The sequence below is a fragment of the Engystomops pustulosus genome, chromosome 11, assembly GCF_040894005.1.
Source record: "Engystomops pustulosus chromosome 11, aEngPut4.maternal, whole genome shotgun sequence".
Classification (NCBI taxonomy): domain Eukaryota; kingdom Metazoa; phylum Chordata; class Amphibia; order Anura; family Leptodactylidae; genus Engystomops; species Engystomops pustulosus.
The window spans coordinates 55,296,409-55,318,598 of NC_092421.1; the positions used below are offsets into that span (position 1 = coordinate 55,296,409).

General features: G+C 42.8%; 1 protein-coding gene and 1 long non-coding RNA gene across 4 annotated transcripts in view; one reads left to right on the forward strand and one right to left on the reverse strand.

The window, feature by feature from the left end:
• The window catches only part of SEMA4G (semaphorin 4G), a 126,915-nt gene that overhangs the window by 68,224 nt on the left and 36,501 nt on the right, over positions 1 to 22,190 (forward strand). For all 3 annotated transcript variants that reach the window (XM_072131147.1, XM_072131146.1, XM_072131148.1), the window contains exons 3-8: positions 719 to 867; positions 3,016 to 3,078; positions 6,204 to 6,302; positions 15,884 to 15,977; positions 16,498 to 16,611; positions 19,758 to 19,915. In XM_072131147.1, coding sequence (XP_071987248.1) covers positions 719 to 867; positions 3,016 to 3,078; positions 6,204 to 6,302; positions 15,884 to 15,977; positions 16,498 to 16,611; positions 19,758 to 19,915 — 677 coding nt within the window. The remainder of the gene's footprint in view (positions 1 to 718; positions 868 to 3,015; positions 3,079 to 6,203; positions 6,303 to 15,883; positions 15,978 to 16,497; positions 16,612 to 19,757; positions 19,916 to 22,190) is intronic.
• LOC140106622 (uncharacterized) overlaps positions 19,223 to 22,190 on the reverse strand; it is a 126,872-nt gene continuing 123,904 nt past the window's right edge. Inside the window, exon 4 of the long non-coding RNA XR_011850822.1 lies at positions 19,223 to 19,466. This is a non-coding gene — a long non-coding RNA (uncharacterized lncRNA). The remainder of the gene's footprint in view (positions 19,467 to 22,190) is intronic.

Sequence of the window (22,190 nt, forward strand, 5' to 3'; positions counted from 1 at the left end):
GAAACATTTGGTGTCACTTCAGTGCATCTTATACGATTTGCTCTTCTAACTAGGAGATTTATAGAAAGCTGCATTAAATACATGGCAGATCTGTGGAGGTCCAACTGCTGGGACTATTGGTGATCTCCGTGCCCTTCATAGGACACCCCCTTGTAACTGACATTGATAACCTATCATCAGGATAGTAGATACATATATAGTTGCTTGTAGTGAAGGGGTAGTGCATAAACATGACCAATGCTTGATTCACGTGTATAGGACTGTATAGACTGTCCAATAAAAGAGAATGGAACAGCATTTACACATACATACTATCACACAATAATGCAGGGGACATACGGACCTTGACTCTCACAGTCGGACCCAAAGACCTCATACTTGAAGTCCCTGTCTTGTGTATTAACAATACATGTTATGGCAGGATCTGTTTAATGCATTCACTATTAGCACATCCTATGATAGAGATGCCTTCTTTCATTGTAAATCTGTCTGTGGTTATTAGAAGATGGCTGTAGAAAAGTGATCTCCACAGAACAGGAAGTATAAGCCTATTATTCATCTTAGTGGCGCTTATAGAACCGGCAACCTCACACAATTAAAAAATTTTTCTCTATTTTCTAGACTTATCTACATTTCTAGACCCTTATAACCACAGACAGCACCTTGTTCTATTAGTAAGAGGTTCTTATCTCTAACATGATTTTTTTTTTCCCTCTAGAACTTTCTGATTCGAAATGGTTTAGCAACAAAGTGAAGAATTACAGCACGTTACTGCTGGAGGATGAAAATGGAATTCTGTACGTCGGAGCTAGAGGTGCCATCTTCTCCCTCAACTCAAGTGACATTTCTCTAAGGCCCCGGAAAACAGTATGTTTATTTTTTTTTTTTTCATAATTTACTGTTTAAGGTCCAAATCGTTGTAATCACGTGTAGTTTTAATGAACACAAACTTATAGAAGTTGAAACTTGTATTTTTGCTTGAGTCTGAATCACTTGTACAATGGCATTTAGCTGCCTTATCTGTGTTAAAAGTGGTGAGAAGTAGATGACTACTATAAAGTGATCTTGACAGAACAGGAAGTGTCAGGATATTATAAGGTTCAGTGTTGTCTTAATGTTATGGATGATTTAGAAAATTCCCTTATGGCTTTAAGCAGTTCAATACCGCATAAATTTGGTAATCCTTTATGAGATGAGATGGTTTTGCTTTTTCTGTCTCAGTCTATACGGCAAAGCTGACTTGTAAAAAAAAAAAATAGTATGTTGGCAACACTTTGATAACAACGGAGAAAAAAAAGTTGTGTTTATGTTTTATAGTATTTCCCTCGAAGGTAATAAAATTTAGAATTGTTAATCTATTACAATTTCCTTAGTTCTGTCTATTATTTCTATAACCAATGCCTCCTCAAAGCTTTTTCCCCCCGATATGTTTAAGGCTGTTGCTTAAACAAAGGAAATTGCATTGTGGGTTGAACATTGATCCCTGAGACATAAGGGAAAGGTAGTGACTGTCCTCAATGTTCTTCTATACAAACACAAGCCTCAAGCAAGTCTATGAGTCACGACTCCACGTAAACAGAAGTATTAATACTGTTGTCAGCAAGATATTTACTCTGTGACAGCACTAATGACATATTTGATCCCTGACCCCCGACGACTGAGTGACTAAGCAGATGATAGTAGGCACTCCTTGTATCCTCGGGGCAGATGTAAAACCGCTTTTGATTTTCTTTCGCCAAGTTACACAAATTAAATGACTCATAGTCCAGCTCCTCTATATATTACTTTTCAGATGGTTTTTTTCTGTGTCTTATAAATCCTTCTCATATCTTCAATTATTAAAGGGAACCTGTCATCAGCAATTAGCCAGTTGACTTCAGTGTCAAAATCTCTGTCTCCCTGACTTACGGCCAGTTTACATCTCACTTTAAAATTGATTTTCTGAATGAGACCACCACAATGGGTCATGAAAGAAACAGGATCAGCAGCTTGGCAACATACGGGTAGGGGTTTATTAGGTCAATTTCTTCTGACAGGTTCCCTTTAACTACTATGAGGAAATAAATCTTACAGATCATTTACAATATGATTACAACTAGTGACTTGCTAGAAGTCGTGTCGAAAGAGGGACATTCATTTTCTGGTTAGTCATTACATAATAGATGTTGCCAAGTGAATACATTTGGGTGAACATCTAAACTAAATCTGGGGAATTTGAATCGGATAATCCTCCTGGGACCCCCTATCGATCATGAGAACAGACCCTCAGCAAATGCTGTAAACTGCACTCTGTGCTTAATTCCTATACTAATGAATGGAGTGGGAGACGCATGCTCGTTCTGCCGCTCCACCAAAAAGAGAGAATGGGACTTCCATTGTACAGGGGGTAGGGGTTAGGACACCAATCTCAGGATGGAGGGGGGTCACAGTAGTGGTACCTTCTCTGCTAAACCTGTGATTAAAGGATATCTATCACCAGATTACTGGTGGTAGAGTGTCCTAAATAGGCTGCTCGTTATGTCTAGGGGATGGGGGGGGGGGGCAGTGTTCTAGTTCCCCGTTAATCTGGTGGTAGATGTCTTTTAAGGGATATCATGAAAATGGTGTGAACACAGTCTCTGCAAACTTTGCATAACTCGCTTATCCAGACAAAGTGGTTCCTTGTCAGCTTACTTATGATCCATCTTTCTTCCTTCCTAAATTTTGCTGAATTCCATCTTGCAAGTGGCAAGACAGAAGCTCACTGAGATGTCAGAGTACATAGAAGCTCTATCCGGGTGTTAGGTGCTGCTGCGTATTTGTCACAGTGACCTGATCTTGGCACTTCCCCTGCTGTGTAAAGTTATATATAGATTTAGTCTGTTTTGATTGTAGGTTTCCCAACATTAGAAAGGATTTGAGAATATAAGCGGAGACTGTGAATGTCATGCCACTGTCTATGATTTAGAAATCCTACATATATCCCCTCTATTGCTGATAACCATAATAACCTTATATGATATTGATTTGTTCTAGATCCACTGGGAAGTAAACGCTGATGAGACCAAAGCGTGCCAAGACAAAGGCCGAAATAATCAGGTACGAATACACTACTGAACAGGATAGCGGTAATGATGGGGATTATTTAGGATCCATCATAATAATTTTCAAGTTTTTTGAATTTTGCAAATAATTTTTTTTAATTCAGACCAATATAAATAAATAACTAATTATGCACAATATTTATCTACAGAGAACAGAACCATAAAAAATAGCTCCATTCTGTGTGTAGTGGCCAATCTGTGTTACTTCGGCTCACCCTTTCTTTTCTTAAATGGAAGTGAGCTGCAGTTATTTAACCTGGCCACCAGAGGTCGCACTAACATTTTTACGGAAGGGTAATAATACTCCTCTTACCATTTTTGAAGAGTATTTTTAGCCGATGAGGAGTATGAAAATTTTGGTAATACATATACACATCTCATAGGTGTTTATAATGTTAATAGACGCTATTTATACAAAAAGAATCATCTGTCTGCTCACTGCACACACACACTGGCACAGCACAGCGCGCGCACACACACACACACACTGGCACAACACAGCGCGCGCGCGCACGCACACACAGCACAGCACGCACACACAACACAGCACAGCACAGCACGCACACACAACACAGCACAGCACGCACACACAACACAGCACAGCACGCACACACACACAACACAGCACGCACACACACACAACACAGCACGCACACACACACACAACACAGCACGCACACACAACACAGCACGCACACACAACACAGCACGCACACACACAACACAGCACGCACACACCCAACACAGCACGCACACACACAACACAGCACGCACACACACAACACAGCACGCACACACACAACACAGCACGCACACACACAACACAGCACGCACACACACAACACAGCACGCACACACAACACAGCACGCACACACAACACAGCACGCACACACAACGGCACAGGGCCGGCTCTAGGTTTGAGTAGAACCTTAGTGGGCCCCTTTGCTATAGCTCCCAAATTTTGTGGCAGATAACGTGTCATATGGCCCCACTTTTGCCCCCTGTCCTAACCCCACTATGTGTTTTACATGTTATCATGTGTTTGGCTGCTTTGAAAGCCTTTTTATTCATTGCTGGACACGTAAACAGCTGTGTTAACACTTTCACATTTGCATACATTTCTAACAATGAAAGAATACGATTTGAAAGCATCCAAACACATGGTAACATTAGAAATACATGCGTTCTTCTTACCCATACGTCCAAACACTGTGGGCCACATTTATCAAAAGTAGTGAAGCCTGTACTATGTGCAGTTTCCTCACAAGTGCGGCAGATTCATCAAAACTGGGGCACGTTCTTCATGAATCTGACGCCCCCTGCACTGCTCGGGAAGTGTCAACAGCTTTTTTTATGCACCTTTGACATAATTCTGTCAAGACGCAGTAAAAAATATGGAGCACGGTCCGACTCTGCACCAGAACGCCCTGTTTTGTGCAGGATTTTGTGGTACAGCGGACACAGATGCCGTGACACAATACTGTCGCAGACACTTCATAAATACATGTACAAGCCGTTTGCACCTTCTTTTCAGTGCAAAGTCACACAGAAAACTGGCGCAAACACTTTAATAAATGTGCTTTGTGTGAATGCACCGTCAGGGTTAATGTAAGGAAGCATTAATAGAATGGCAGCAGGGACATAATTTGGAGGCAAGGTGACCTGGCAAATATAGTTAGGTGGTTGTACATGGGAAAGAGATAGGAGGTCAAGAGAAAGGGAGTGGTGGAACAGGTGGCACACAGGTAACATTGCAGGGGGCAGAAAGTGGGCATAAAAAAACACAACCGACTCTGTCAGAGTCAAGACTGAAAGGGTTAATTGCACACACAGGGCTTGACTCCTACCATGCTGTCCTCCTCAGCTAGGTCACAGGGTCACCATACATCAAACAGGAGTGGGCTTTGCTTCCTGTCTGTTTCTGTCTGAACGCTGATAATGCTGAGGCCGATCCGAGCAGCGCTGGTGGCTGGAGGCACTGAGTGCTCGGTATATCACACAGTGGGAGGCTCGGCCATGGCCCGTACGGGAGTACAGTGCACGGCTGTAACACAGACACTGAGGATGCAGAGAGTAACCGCTCTCTGTATCATTATTATATCCCTGTCACACACCTCCCCCGCCTTAAGTGGGCCCTGCACTGGCACAACACAGCACTCACTCACATACACAGAGTGCAGTGTACCGCGGCTCACACTCACCCTGGATCACATAACTGTTGGCCGCTGCTGCAGGCAGAGAGAATTGGAGCAGGACGAGTAGCAGCGGCTCACATGTCTCCCCTGGGTCCGGCGCTCAGAGATCCCAGAGATCGCTGCATCCTGCTGAGCGGTCCCGCGCACGATGCGATCACTCTACTGCCATTCCCCTCCTATGCAGTGCGCGCCGGGCCGCTCAGCCTGCGCGCTACACGGAATAATTGCCAAGCGTATCTTTACGCATGGCAATTATTTTGGGGGGTAATGGCGCCTCATCACGCGTCTATGACGCGTGGTGAGGCGTTAATGCGATCTCTGCTGGCCACTACACTGGGAGTGGAGCTGTTCTTCTATCCTTTATCAGATGAAGCTCCATTCAGTGGATTGGTAAGAGGTCCAGAATATTGGACTCTCAATAATCTCATATTGCTGAGCTACACTGTAAAGTACACAAGTTTAAAGCCCTTTAATATGACAGGCATATGCGTTTCCATAATGAATCTGTTGATGTCAATGTTATTTTTAACACTAGCATTTTGACAACTTTAAAATTTTGTCACCTATACAAGCTACAAAAAAACATTTTTCCCATAGTACTGATGAAGTAAACATGTGGCCAGGGCGCTGCCTGCACAGCAGAATACAAGCTCCCATATACTGTGCCGAATTTCTGCTGATGAGTTACAAAATAACCACAACCCTTATGAGTGTCGTGCGATTACTCATGATAAAAGGAGTTTTTCTGGTTCTACTGTTTGCTACTTTTGCATTTCCTTAATTTGTTATGAAACGTCGGATGTGGATTTCGATCATTTGTATCTGCGGTCATTGTATTTAGTGTAGAAGCTCCTGTCTGTGTCTGAGATTAGTTTGTGCACAAGTTCTAGAACTTAACAGTTTGGCCTTTTCCTTTCCCTGCAGACTGAGTGTTTCAACCATATAAGGCTCTTGCAGAGGTTTAATGAAACCCACCTGTATGTCTGCGGGACGTACGCCTTCTCCCCTCTGTGCTGCTACATTGTAAGTACAAGGACACTTTATCTACTCCTCTGCTCATTTCTATAATAATGTAATGGATAGAATGGATTTCATTAGTTGTGATACATGCAGGCGGACAATCCAAAAAGTTCCTTCTTGAGACTTGGAAAAGATTAAGGTTGCATTGTGTTTTTTAATTGTATAAAAAGCTGCAAATGTAGAGTAGATTTAAAGTAATTCTCAGTCTAGTTCACATGAGCCAAGATTTTTATGTAAATCATGGCACAGATTTCAATACAGACCAAGTCACTCATGTGAAGGCCCACAGGTTAATTATGAACTGTTTTACTGACTCGGTACTGCTGTAAATACTATGAAGGAGGAGGCTGCCGTGATCACCATGGGAGAGTAAGGGGGATCACAGGGGGAGACTGGCCAGTATCACTGGGGCGAGGGGGAGACTGGCCAGTATCACTGGGGCGAGGGGGAGACTGGCCGATATCACTGGGGGACAGGGGGAGACTGGCCGATATCACTGGGGGACAGGGGGAGACTGGCCGATATCACTGGGGGACAGGGGGAGACTGGCCGGGATCACTGGGGAGAGGGGGAGACTGGCCCGGATCACTGGGGAGAGGGGGAGACTGGCTGGTATCACTGGGGAGAGGGGGAGACTGGCCGATATCACTGGGGGACAGGGGGAGACTGGCCCGGATCACTGGGGAGAGGGGGAGACTGGCCGATATCACTGGGGGACAGGGGGAGACTGGCCGATATCACTGGGGGACAGGGGGAGACTGGCCCGGATCACTGGGGAGAGGGGGAGACTGGCCGATATCACTGGGGGACAGGGGGAGACTGGCCGGGATCACTGGGGCGAGGGGGAGACTGGCCGGGATCACTGGGGAGAGGGGGAGACTGGCCCGGATCACTGGGGAGAGGGGGAGACTGGCCGATATCACTGGGGGACAGGGGGAGACTGGCCGATATCACTGGGGGACAGGGGGAGACTGGCCGGGATTACTGGGGAGAGGGGGAGACTGGCCCGGATCACTGGGGAGAGGGGGAGACTGGCCTATATCACTGGGGACAGGGGGAGACTGGCCGGGATCACCGGGGGAGAGGGGGAGACTGGCCGGGATCACTGGGGAGAGGGGGAGACTGGCCGGGATCACTGGGGAGAGGGGGAGGCTGGCCCGGATCACTGGGGAGAGGGGGAGGCTGGCCCGGATCACTGGGGAGAGGGGGAGACTGGCTCGGATCACTGGGGAGAGGGGGAGACTGGCCGGGATGAATGATGGAGAGGGGCAGATGGTCGGGATGATTGGGGATAAATGGGGGATATGTATAAAATAAAAACCACTGTAAGTGAGTAGAATGGAGTTTACTTATGACAACTAGTATGAAGGAGAAAGGAACACAAAGTAGTTTTTATGGCCCTCACATGGACCATGTACACAACCATGTGCATGCAGCTTCAGGACAGTGGAACTCATTTACTAAGGGTACGTGGACCACACAAACCTTGGATATTCCGACGATTACCATTTTCCGACATATTTAAAAGGGGATTGTGGCGCATGCGTTCATGCGACAGAAATAAGGGGGCGTGTCATGGGACGATCTGACTAATTTAGACTGAGCGCAAGATTTAACATATAAATTGTGTTGCAAGACAATGCACTTACATGCACCAGGAAGAAGAAGGTGAACTCCGGCGGACCTCAGCAGGGAAGCGACATATGCAGGATATCGGGCGCACGATCTTGGTAAATCGTGCCGGACTTCATCTTCGTCGGACCGTCCGGATCAGGGATGGTGACAGGACCGGGTAAGTAAATGTGCCCCAGTGTCTTAGCTCACATCATACATCACCACAGTGCAGTTTGGGTATATTTTAATTTCTGTAATTGAAGCAACAGTCTTAGACCACACTCTAGTATCCAGTCTCCATCTCAGCTGTTCTGAAAATAATCAATTTCATGGCCTTGTAAACTTCTATCAAAAGAAAAGCTTAAAAGCGATGTTTATGCATGAGAATAAGCGAGTTTTACTTAAACAGTCTGAAAGTAATTTCTCACGGAAGCGCCAGACACGTCCGCCCCAGACAACTTACCCACATGTGGCCGTATAGCTACTGGCATTTATCACTCGTTTGATCACATTCCCGGTAGCATTTCTGCAGGTTTAGCCGATGTACCTGATATGTGCTACACGTTATGTCAGGGAACCGCTTGTTATAAATAGTCTCTTAAAGGGATGATATAGACTGTTGAACGTAGCAAAAAAAAAATTAAAAGGCAATGCGTCGTCCTTTTATCCTATCAGATTCATGGTCTTATACTTGAAAATCATTAGGTTGTCCAAAGCATTTACGTTATCAATTCTTCTAGATAAGCTTGCATATAGGTTTGAAGGAACTCAACAGGGAGGTTGTCCCAAACATTTTGGAGAACCAATCACAGATCTTCTGTGGATATAGGCCTGCTGAAATATTTCTGCCTCTTCATGTTGTCCTAGGCAGGCTCAATGATGATGAGATCACGGCTTTGAGGACTTCTTATTTTTCTACAATCAGGATAGTTTGGGATCATTGTCCTGCTTTAAACACTTCTATTAATTTGTCTGTGCCCCAAACTTTTGCCCCTTACTGTCTATCTGGAGGACTTCTTTCTGTCGAGGTACAATTATATATGTAGTAGCCAATAAAAACGAAAATATTTTCACACAGAAAAAGTTCCAGTCACTGACCATAAATGGATGGATGTTAAGGCCATTTCTGCGTTTCTTAGTAGGTGGTAAAAATATCTCTGGAGGCATCACTGCACCTTGAAGACTTTCCAAATATTTGTTGTCTCCGTCTAATAGAGGAGCCTAAGGGTCAGTAAGAATCATCGTAAGCAGCTTGTATAGCGATGATGTAATGAGAAGACGTCTCACAGATCTTGTACACTTGTTTACTGTGGTTAACCATATTAACCCTTTCAGAGCCTATTGAGACCTTAAGCAGGCTATTGTTAGTGAAGGTATAGTAAAGGTTAAGAATGTGGCATAACTAGTTAAGCAGTGGGCTGGCTCGTTTGGTGTGTATGGGGGTTTTGGGAATAGCCTTTGTCTGAACAAGTTTTTGGTCAACAACTGTTGAGGGCTATGACCATCTGTAGATTCTGGTCGTGGTAACAAGCAGGACCATCTGTAGATTGAGGGTATGTTCACACATGGCGTTGGTTGCATCAGAACCCATGAGTTTTCAAATGTCACTATGGGTTTGACCACTTTGAAAGCATTTTTCATCATTTTTCATTTTCATCATTTTTACATATACAGCAATGAAGAAAAATGCTTTCAAAATGGCCAATCCCATAGTGACATTTGAAAACGCAACATGTGAACACTCTCAAGATTCAGTTCGTGTACACACACACTGTATTTAGAAACACAATTCATCAGCAGTGTGGTGGAGCCTCAATCGCAGATGTGTTTAGACCAGCATGGGCGCGGATGGGAATGAGCCCCATGTGTTGTGTATTGTTTACTGGCAAAAACCATGCTCGTTCCCGATCGCAACAGACCTGTGATCGGGAGAAGCCCCTGCCAATTCAGTCACAGCTTCAACCTGCTGGTCACTCGAGTAACCTAAAGCTACAGCGCCCAATGCAGAATCTGTATCTGGTCCCCCAACAATTTATAGTACTGATACCGTATAGAACAGTGATGATGAACCTATGGCACTGGTGCCAGAGGTGGCACTCAGAGCCATTTCTGTGGGCACTCAGGCCATCAGCCCAGGACAGAGTTCACCAAACAGGACCAAATCCATTAAATCTTCCTGCAGTCCTAGACAACTTATGAGATGCTGCGCTCAGCACGATTTTGAGGCAACACTTCATTGACTGTTTGCTTGAAAAGTGAGAAGGTTTTGATAGAACTGCATTATCTTTGTGGTCCTCCTGCTGGACCCACCATTCTTCCTAAACAGAGAGACCCTGGAGAGAAGCTACAATGATAGTCTGAATTTGCCCTCCTTCTTTCAACTGTATTGGTGGCCTCAAGTGGGCGATACAATTAAAGAAGTGGAAGAACAGGTAGAAATAAGTTACTGTTTAAAATGGAACGTTGGCACATCAGGGTAAATAAGTGGGTTTTGGTTGTAGTTTGGGCACTCGGTCTCTAAAAGGTTTGCCATCACTGGTAAAGGATAACACGGCTGATGTACTCCCCTCCTGGGCCCAGGTGCAACATCACCCTTTGCACCCCTTCAGATTACACCACAGGCTGCCACATTGGTTCCTCTGAAACATAAATCACAAAAATAATTGACTGTTTTATCAAACTCGCTATAGGTAAAAAATTGATTGATTGTTTGCAGGAGATTCTACGGTCTTGATCGGCCCTGTGACTAGAGAAATACAAGCCCTGTAGCTTTAAGCCTTCATCCACCATCAATATAGTGAATGTTTAGCCTGATATTTTCTATATATAAATAGAAGTTTATGTTTTGTACATATTTACATCTCTTGGTAAACTCCTACCAGATGTTTTGGTGCCTAAACAAGGGTGCGATATGCCCTCTTGGTAGAGACGTATACGCCGCCTGTAATGAGATCCCTGTGTCCTAAGGTTTCATTGCAGATTGTATATTTATAAGAAGGCGCATTAACCCCCCGCTTTATTGATGATGTAGCGTCTGTTGTTTCCCTTTTTACTCCCATGTTTAGATTTGTGTGATTTTGTCCTGTTTAAAACAGAAAACTGAGCGGGTTGATGGGAGACATCTCCTTTTAATGTAAACACAAGCAGAATAAAGCCGCTCCGTGCGCCGCTTGTTACCACTTCTCTAATATGATGAAACGCTGATGCCAGGACCCTACAAATAGTTTTAGATCAATAATTTCCGCATTTGATCTGCAGTCTGCTCAGCACTTCAAAGGCAAGGAGGCTGATGGCGTGTCCGACTGTAACATGAGAAGAAGGTTCCATTTTGGAATTAAATCCGCTAAAAAATACTGTCACTTTTTAAGTTTTGCTGTTAGCAATATCTCCGGATTTTATAGCCATTGTTTTTCATTTGCATTGCATACTTACCAATTATCACTTACCATATATACTCGTGTACAAGCAGAGTCTTTCAGCACAAAAAATTTGCTGAAAAACATCACCTTGGCTTATACACGAGTCAATAAAAACAATAAACTTATATACCGGTATTTACCCTCTGGCAGCCCCGATGTTGGCGCAGCTCCTCTTCTATCTTCCCCGCGACTCCTCTTCTGTCTTCGGTAACAGCCGCTAGTGACGAGGCCTGTATACCACAGGGGGCTGGCAGCCTGTATACCACAGGGGGCTGGCAGCCTGTATACCACAGGGGGCTGGCAGCCTGTATACCACAGGGGGCTGGCAGCCTGGCGGTATACTACTGGGAGCTGGCTATATAGTGGGGAGGGGGGGGGGCTGTGACCAATGCATTTCCCACCCTCTGCTTCTAGTCGAGTCAATAGGTTTTCCCAGTTTTTGGTGGTAAAATTAGGGGCCTCTGTATTTTTTAAAACCCTGTCAAATTTGGTTAGCTCTTGCCTGGAAAGAGGCACATCCAATGAAACCCCAATTAAATGTAGCAATGGTATTGCTATGCTTATTTAGTTGATTTTTATGATCTTACGTGCAGATTGTAAATTGCAAATGATTTTTCACATTAGGTTGTGTTTTTAGGTTTGAAAAAATCTGAGGAACAAATTAGAACATTAAACTTACCGACGGTCCTCTTTTCATGGGAACAGATTGTATAAAATGCCTAAAGACTATAGCACTTCTGCTCCAGGGTCTTCATGGCAACACTTCTCTTCCTTCACTCGTTAACCTTGTCATAAACTTTTAATTGGATGCTAATTTGAATCTTATCAATGGTCAGTACATTTTCAACAAACTTTGAAACGGACTATAAGAATTATTGTGACATATGTAGTTAGAGTAAAGTGCCTCTTTTGCATCTTACTTTGGCTCCAAGTCATGACACCAGCTGAAATCTTACAGTAATTAGAAAGCAATTCTGTCACTTAGTGAAAAATATCAGCTGGAATGCAGGGGGAGTGCAGGTACAGACTGCATCCCTCCCAGTTTTGATTGCCACATCACTTCTAATGTCCCCTTCTTCTAGCCCACACTCATGATGCCCACTTTCTGTTCTCAACTATAGAGCATATTGTATACCACCCTCACTTATTAGACTTTCATACTGCATAAAATAATTAACTTACCGGTAGTTGTTTCCCCATACTATTTCAATACCTTCCCCCTTATTTGTAGTTTCCATTTCTTTTAAGATACTCACCTGTCTACCCCCCCTCCCCATAGCAGTTCTGCTACCTTCTATGCCCCACCAGTCTGTCTGGGTCGGGGGCCAGCAGATGCCATGATGACATAGCGAGGACGGGTAGGAGGTAAGACTGCAGAATTGAAGGCATCAGTAGTTTTGCTCTTTTATGCTTTTACTGTGCAGTATGATCACGACTTTAGGGGAACCGAATCTTTATCAGTCACATGACATGACTATATGGTATCACCAGCCGGGGCCTTAGGTTTCTTACTCTAATGAACAATATAATTGGCTGAAAATTATTAGAATTGGGCATGTCTTGTTTTTCTTGTGTGAAAGATTTATTATGTTTTGATATTCTCAGTGGATATTCTTGTGTGAAATTTCAAAAGACTGTGACCTAGTGATCTCATTCATACCATAAATTGCAGAAGAAAAAGCAGCCATTAGTTTCTATATGACACTGAGACCGATTAGGCAATATTCAGCGTTTAACCTTAAACTAAATTTATGCAAAACGTTTCTGTGTCTGCACGCACATGGCAGCCATATGAGCACATGTCGTACATGAGTGATTAATATCATATGTTTCTGACCCCCCCATATCAATTTGCTTTAAGCATAGGCAGCAGTTTACCAAGCACAGCTCCATACATTGTGTAGTGGTTGATCTTGGTAATGCTGCCCGACCCCGTTCACTTAAATGATGTGACCAATCCAAAATGGACGTTTAAAGATCCAGCAAACCCAGTCCTCATTTTACTACAATTTATGCTACCAAAACCTCACAAGAGCCAAAAATTGTAGAAACTAATAAGTACTCTTAATTTAAAAAACAAACAAACGATATTTTATTCCATATTAATTACATCAGATCACAAAAAAACAATGTTAAAAACACCCCCATTTAAAGAGATAAAGAGACGTACAATCAATTTCACAACAGTGTGAACACTATCTGAGAGGGAGCAATTAAAAGTATACTAGGCTCTGGTATCAAAAACAATCACAATATACAATAATATTATAGGGGAGGGGTCACATATTAGCCTAAATGTACGGCACCCAAAGAAAACGACAAACGCAAGTCCCCTACTGCAAAAGCAACAAAAAGGGCTGATAAGAATCACAATATTAAATGCCCACCAGAAGCCATGCTCAAGCCTCACCAGTGACACACTGTCCAAACACCCCAACGTAGGTTTCACACCCTGCTTCGTCATTTTACTGTATTTAGGGTTTATTTACTGACATATCAGATGGAAGTCATATAAACCAGAACATTTATGTTGCACATTAACATTAGATGGTTGTCTGTTTGTGGTTTTGACTAACACTACTGTGTATTGGGCCTTGCAACAATCACTTGTGGCAGATGTCTTGGGAGGGAAGGATCAGGCTGATAGATTTTGATATGACTGATCCTTTAGCTCTCAAGGAAGAAAATATCTAGCCATGTATGTATGTATGTATGCATGCGTTTATGCAGGCGTTCATATAAGCGCGTGTGAAGGGGTAATGGAGAAGTGATCTATATCACTGTATAGCTATTATAAATATGAAGGGGTTGTCCAAGATTAGATCTTCATGATCTATCCAAAGCACAAGTCATTGGTATCAAACACATGGAGGGGTTCCATTAGCTTTAGTGAAGGCTGTTGTCTGGTACTATTAGCATAGCACCATTTACTTTAATAGGAATGAACTATGGAATTCTATGGACAATGTAGACCGCCCCTTTAATTACAAACTATGCACTGTAAAATGAACATAAGCCACAATGTCCAGTGATGCACCAGCCCTATAGTATATGGGCAACTAGACGGGTGTCACATTGAGGAAGGCCATTGTTGGCCGGGACGTCTAGATGTTTGCCAGCTCCGTGGTCTTAGGATGTTCAGATACTTAATTCATTCCTTGGCTTCTAAGCATCTTCTGTGTCCCAGTGTGATACTTGTACAGCACAGCACCCCCCTGCTCTGCTCTGTGTCATCAGCATCAAGGCTCTTGAGATCCTCAGTAAGCAGCGATATTCCCGCCAGCATTGCTTAATGTGTCATTTGGTCAAAGAGCGAAACATTTCATTAACTCCAAAAAAAAAAAAAACTAAAAAATTGTTGGGATTTCAGAGTCTGTAGAGATTGAGAAGTCATTTCACGGAGAAGCACAATTAGTAAGATCCAGGGATCTGTTCTGACTTTTTTATTAATTTTTTTTTGCAAGGAATTCATCACGTTTTACCTTATTTCAGCTGCAATGACGTTAGCGACGCGTCTTTAGCAGTTTTTGAGGTGTCTTCACAATTCAATATCCTAATGATCGCAGCTGCTCATTTGGAACAATGTGTAATAATAAAGACAGAAGCGCTGAACAAGGGCGACCAACGCTGTTACTCCAGAGATGGAGCAGAGGGACAAAATGAAGTTCCCTGACACCGGCCTATGCTCAATACAAGGTCCCTGCAGGTTATACACAGTGGACAATGCAGACAGTGGGGCACATTTACTAAGGGTCCGCACAACGTATTTCCGTTGATCAGATTTTGTCGCAATTGAGCGATATAGTGTCTTGCCTCACAGATAGTATGGAATGGAGTGGCTGCATCTGAGCACTTGGTACATAATGTCCTATCTGCAGGCAGCATGTTATAGTGCAGGGCTTTGGAGGTGGTAAGCCAAAAATTTGACTCTGACTTTTTCAGATAGGATCAATAAATATGTACAATTTGCTCAGCTCCTCCTGTTCTATAACATACTAAGTGCACTATTTAATCTGTTCAGTTTATCCTGCTCTATGACACCAGCCTGTAGATAGGACTCTATGTACAATCTGCTCATCACATCCTGCTCTAACATGCTGCCTGCAGATAGGACACTATGTACAATCTGCTCATCACATCCTGCTCTAACATTCTACCTGCATTTAGGACACTATGCGCAATCTGCTGAGCATCTCTTGTTCTATAACATGCTGCTTCCCCAAAAGGCCATCTTGTAGGGTATGAATAGCCCATTAACTGGAATTCTTATTCTTTAGAGCTACTTTCAGGGAGCCTTGAAGCACATTGTTTTGATATTGACAGAAAACCAGCACTTTTCAGTAAACCTTTTATTACAAAGCGCTATTGGAATTTGTAGTATTTTAAAATGTTTCTAATGAACGGCATTGGGAGTGTTTGGCGGTGCGGCTGGAGTGCATTGATGGAGGTGCACTCTTGTCATCCATTAGTGGAGTGGGTTATGGCTGACGGCTTTTATCCGGTAGTCCAGCTGTGTCTCCTTCATCTTACGTCTGTGCTTGTTTGTTTTAGGATGTGAAGACTTTCCTTTTACCCACTACCTTTGACGACGGCAAAGAGAAGTGTCCGTATGATCCAGTCATAGGTTACACTGGTCTTATCATAGGTAAGATGTATGTGTATTGGAAATTATGTTAAAGGGGATGCAAAACATAAAATATATACGTTGCTTTGTTTGGATCCACAACTTCCAGGCTGTTTCCCTGTCCTGATACTGTTATCCCCCCTATTATTTAATCTAATGTTGTTGTAGGGATAACTAAGATTTGATATAGAGGCTGGTAGGCATTCACCAGCCTTAAGGCGAAGGGAGCCCTTTGCCTCAGGCAGCACCGCCCGCAGCAAGATGTGCGGCAACATCAGGGAAGCAGTTCTCTGCTACAAGGCAGGAGCTGACAATTCTTAAATCGTGTCTTTTCATACCTGATTTCAGCATTGATGTGAGGTTTAGCATGTAGAACCCACTTACTAAAGAAGTAACCTAATACATTACATTAGAAGTGGAGGAAGAAGGTGCTTCTAATAAGAAGTTGTTGGAGCCAGCCCCTAAGTTGTAGCTCGAACTAAAGTTTACTTTCCTTTTGTGTATGATGGTAATTAAAGGGCTATTGTTTTGATGATTCCAGATGGAGGCCTGTACACCGCGTCTCGCTATGGCTTCCACAGCGTGCCAGACATAAGAAGAAATATTGTCCCACATACTCTGAAAACGGAGGCCTCCCCCCTGCACTGGCTGATGGGTAAGATATATGGGTTCAAAAAAAAAACATTTTATTGTGTAAAAATGTCAGAATTTTTGCTGCTGTAATTGGAAGAACAAAGACTTTTAAAGTTTTCTCTCTTGCAAGGAGTGGCCTTTATCTAACCATGTCCAGTCTTTGGGGGTCATTCTGGTCACATGACCATTTAGTATCTGGGTCCACGATTATTGTCGTATTAGGGATACCTCTGTATACATTGTTTAGTCTTGGATCATATTGTATATTGGATTATCCTGCTATACATATATGGAGTCCTCCTGACTCTTGGTTTCTTATGCCTGTTCCTTGTGTTAATGGAAGGATAGTCCTCTAACACTGATAGTCCTCTTTTTATTCAAAACCACACACATACTTGGCTGAGCTTGCATATGTACCTGTTCTGTGAACAGTTTTTTTATGGGCACCTTTACTTTGCAAATTGCTCTATATTCCAGTATTAAAATTTATTCTATTTGCCTGTACCCGAGGACAACCCTATATGAAACTGATGGACCCCATGGATAATCCTATATGGAACGGTGTTCACTCAGCTTTTAATGGTGTCACCTTCCTTAATTGTTTGTGAATAATGGTTTGTATAATGATTTGTATCATTGGTCTCCTCAAACTTGACCTTTGCCTCCAGGACATTGCATATGATCTGAGGCGGCAAGCACCTGACATGTGTAAATCCAAACTTGTCCCAAATGTCTTGAGAACATGAATTTGCCTTCTATTTCAAGCCTTCCAGTTTGTGTTTGAGGGACATTTTGGGGAAGATCTGTAAATAATTGATTGCAGAACATATGAGAAAGCTTCTGCTCATTGTCTGACGCTGTGTGTTATGACATCTGGTAAACGCGGGGATCTGGGACAGTGTGGTATTCTACAAGATGGCAGGCGGCTTGTAATTGGCCTTTGCGTTGCGATGTCTGGATTTCTCGCCTGGCTCTCTTCTCACTCCTCTATCTGTTGTGACAGAAGGATGTCATGTCTGGATTGAATTAGGACTCGCCTTTAATTTCTAGATAAACTTTAGGAATGAAAGTTACCCTGGGCTGGAATGTGGACGGATGATTGTGTCTTCCATTTGTATCTGTTTTTCTATCCCTCCTTCTTGTGGGTGGTCGTCATTATACCTTTCTCTGGGTGATGGTGTATCACTTAGGTATGCTGTCAATGTTTGACCTGTGTGACCCCTAACGATGCCTAGAAAGTAGTGGCATGTCTTACATTGGAGCTGCATTTTTCCAAAATTTGCTGGTGGGAAGTTGCATGGTGTTTTCAGTCTTTCCATCTTCTGTAATCATTGGCAGAGGTTACAATACTTACACCATAGCCTTCAGATGTGATCAGCCTGGAGTTCCTAGTTCCACCCTTCATCATTCCCTTTCAAACAGACCCTTTGTCTGTTTTGTCTTCTCCTGTATCTATGGGATCCAGTATTAGATAAGTCAATGAAGGATCATCTGGTAATTTGGTGGGACAATGCAAGTCTGCTATAAACTATCAAGCATGATATACCGGGGACACTATAATCAACCTTAAAAATATGTTAATGAGACAGAAGGGATCTGGGGGTGTTAACAGAGGCCCTATCTGCTCCGTTTCCACAGGCTGTTATACTGTCTCCTTCACCACTTCTCCTTCTTTTTACCTAATGTAATCTTCACACAGTGGGGCTTATTTACTGAGGTCCCGCCACTGCATTTCCGCCGGATTTTCCGCCGATTTCGGGGATCGCACACGAACAGATTGTGTCTCAATCGCGCTGGCTTTCACGCAACACAAATCGGGGGCGGGCCGACGGATTCGGACTATGCGCAGGATTTAACAAGTAAAATTGTGTCGCAAGACATGCACTTGCATACACCAGGAAGAAGAAGGTGAAGTCCGGCGGACCTGAGCGGGGAAGCGACACATGCAGGATCTCAGACGCACGATCTTGTTGAATCTCAGCAGACTTCATACTCATCGGACAACACACCTTGGGGATCGCGCAGGGACCAGGTAAGTAAATGTGCCCCACTGAATCTACAGCACAGAGGGGCTCTGATAACACCACCAGGAGCCCTTCTGGCTCATTAACAATTGTAATAGTTGATTTTAGAAGGAAGGAAGTTATGGATAACAAATATAAGAGGATTACCACAGTCACAGCGCCTGGGTCTAAGAGCAAGAGTCCGTGGCTTATCAGGATTGATTTTGATGGCAGATTTCCTTGAATAGTTTTGAAAGGTTGAACAGCCACTAAATACATTTTAAGAACCACTTTTTGGTGAAAGATAATTAAAAACTGAATACCCACATGACCTGTTTCCATTTTGCATCTACCAGGCCATTTCGATAGTGTAGCGCCAGTCAATGTATACTTTTCTCCAGCAATGATGCCATAACATGGGCTTTTTTTTTACTATGAGAACTGTGAATCTGTGGAATAGCCTGCCTCAGGCGCTGGTCACAGCAGGGACAGCAGAGAGCTTCAAGAAGGGCCTATGTGCCTTTTTAAATCTAAATAACATTGATTGTTATGTTATATAGAATTGTTTCCCCTAAATTGTTTTCAACTATATAAACTATGATACTATGGGGTAAAGTTGTCTTCTGTTATTTATTTTAAATGGGTTAACTGACCACAAGAGGGGGAAAAAAGTACATTATGTATAAAATAATATAAGACCGAACACTCGCCAAAGCCTGTTACCTTCCAGGCCATTCTGTCTCTATCTCAGTGACACATTCACGTGTCAGAGACTCAGGTGATCTTAGTGTTTTGAAGTCATCCCTCCAGCCATTGTCTGCAGTAGTCACATGTCTGTGTTGGGTTGTTCTATCGCATAGACCTGTAATGACACCTGGAGGCGACAGAAGGTAAATTATTAGTGTTGGTAAAGGGAGTATGATATCTTTTATTCTGGGTGGACGCCGTTGTAATGTGTAACAACATGCAGTGAGCTCCTGAGCACCATCTAGTGGCTGCTGCAAGCAGCTAAAATTTATTTTTTTATCTACATTATAACATCTACTAAAACATTGTATTAATACTTTTCATGAACACATAGGTTGATGCTTTGATATGTTGATATCAAGAAGATTTAGAGATGAGGTTTATGGTTACTAATATATATATTATGTGTCATTTTAAGATGCCGAATTTGTAACGTCTACAATAATTCGAGAAAGTCTCACTACTGCCATTGGAGATGATGATAAAATCTATTACTTCTTCAACGAGAACATCATGGAAGAAACTTCTGAATTTCTGGACAAGACCAAAGTAGCCAGAGTGGCTCGTGTATGTAAGGTGAGAGAATCCGAAGTAGTAATAATAATAATCTTTATATACCCCCATCATATTCTGTAGTGCTTTACAAATCAGTCCAACTATGTAACACTGTGTTTTATTTATTAAGTTTATATTCTTATGGAACTATAACAATAAGTGAAGGGGGATATATTAAATCGCCATGAGGTGTAGAAATGTTAGTCTTCAACTTACCTCCAGGAACAGACTCAGAACAGACTTTTGGACCTTGTACAAAACAATATATGAGGAGAGGGAGCAGTGAGTATATGTGTGTGGGCTGTGTGTAGGTAGGTTTATGAGTATACACTGGTGATAAGTGCCTTATCTTTACTACATATCAGCTTCAAGATATTTTCACATTTTTCTTCTCTAATATTGAAAAGTTATCTAGCAGTAAATACCTGTATTATGCAAACATAGTATGTAGTATATACACTTCCATTTATGATAGCCTAAATGCTTGTTCCTCTTGATCCTTGGTAGTCTGGTTATACCTTCATGATCAGCGTAGCTGAGTGCACAAATATCTTTAGGAGATGAGAGTAAGTAGCTTCCATGCTCCCAAGGAGGATAAAGTGTTGAAATCCAACCTCCCATGTCTATGTTATTGTATTTGCCATAGTATCCATAGTATCCATACACATTGGATAGTTAGCCGTTCCTACCTGCGAAAGGCAGAATAACCCAATAATCTTCATAATTATACATTGAATATACAGTGGGTTTGGAAATTATTTGTTTCATTGCAGTCAATTGGCAAGTTATTTTCTATTTTTGCTCATTTATTTACACTCTGCACCCCATTTAGTTTGATGGGGAAAAAACAAATGTAGATATTTTTGCTCATTTATTAAAGAAGAAAAGCTGAAATATCACATGGTCATAACTATCCAGCCCCTTTGCCGTGACACTAATATTTAACTCACATGCTGTTTATTTCCTTCTGATCCTCCTTGAGATGGTTCTTCTACTTCTGCATTGGAGTGCAGCTGTGTTTAGACTTATTGGACTTAGGAAAGGCACAGACCTGTATATAAGACCTTACAGCTCCCACTGCATGTCAGAGCACATGAGAATCATTAGGTCTAAGTAACTGCCCAAGGAGCTCAGAGACAGAATAGTAGCAAGGCACAGATCTGGTCAAGGTTACAAAAGAATTTCTGCAATGCTCAAGGTTCCTAAGAGCACAGTGACCTTCATAATCCTTAAATGGAAGAAGTATGGGACAGCCACCACACTTCCTTGACCTGGCTGTACTGCCAAACTAAGCAATCATGGGAGTATAGCATTAGTGAGAGAGGTATAGAGACAAATCCCAAGATCACTGTGGCTGAGCTCTAGCGATGCAGTAGGAAAATGGGAGAAAGTTCCATAAAGTCAACTATCGCTGCAGCCTCCACCAGTTGTGGCTTTATGGCAGAGTTTGCAGACAGAAACCTTTTCCCAGACTATGAGAAATAAGATTCTCTGGTTTGATGAAACAAAGATTTAACATTTTGGTGTTCTAAGCGGTATGTGTGGAGAAAATCATTAGCTGCTCATCACCTGCCAAATACAATCCCAGAAGTAATAAATGGTGGTGGCAGCATCATGATATGGGGGGCAGGGACAGGGACAGGACCACTGATTGTAATTGAATGAAAGATGAATGTGGCCAAGTACACAGATATCCTGGATGATAGCCTCTTCCAGAGTGCTCTGGACCTCAGACTGGGCTGAAGGTTCACCTTCCTACAAGACTATGACACAGCTAAACTAACAAAGCAGAGGCTTCAGGACAACTATGTGACCATTCCTGACTGGCCCAGCCAGATCTCTGACCTAAATCCAATTGAGCTTCTCTGGAGAGACTGGAAAATGGCTTCCACCAACGTTCACCATCCAACCTCAGGGAACTGGAGAGGATCAGCAAGGAAGAGGCAGAGGATCCCCAAATCCAGGTTGGCCTCATTCCCAAGAAGACTCCTGGCTGCTCTAGCTCCAAAGCTGCTTCTACTCAACACTGAGCAAAGGGGCTGAATACTTATGTGATATTTCAGTTTTTCTTGTTTAATGTGCCTTCTCAATCACCAACAGCAGCCGTCACTGGAGACAATCCTAGGGTGGATTATAATTGCCCGATTCACTTGTTTTGCAGAGATCAGTTGCTGCTACTCTTTATGTAGTTACCTCTTTATGTTTTCTAATGAGTATGGGCAGTTTTAAGTGGGTTTCCACTTACAAGAGATTTCTTGTCATACAAGAAAAGTGTTATCTGTGTGTCCTCTGTATG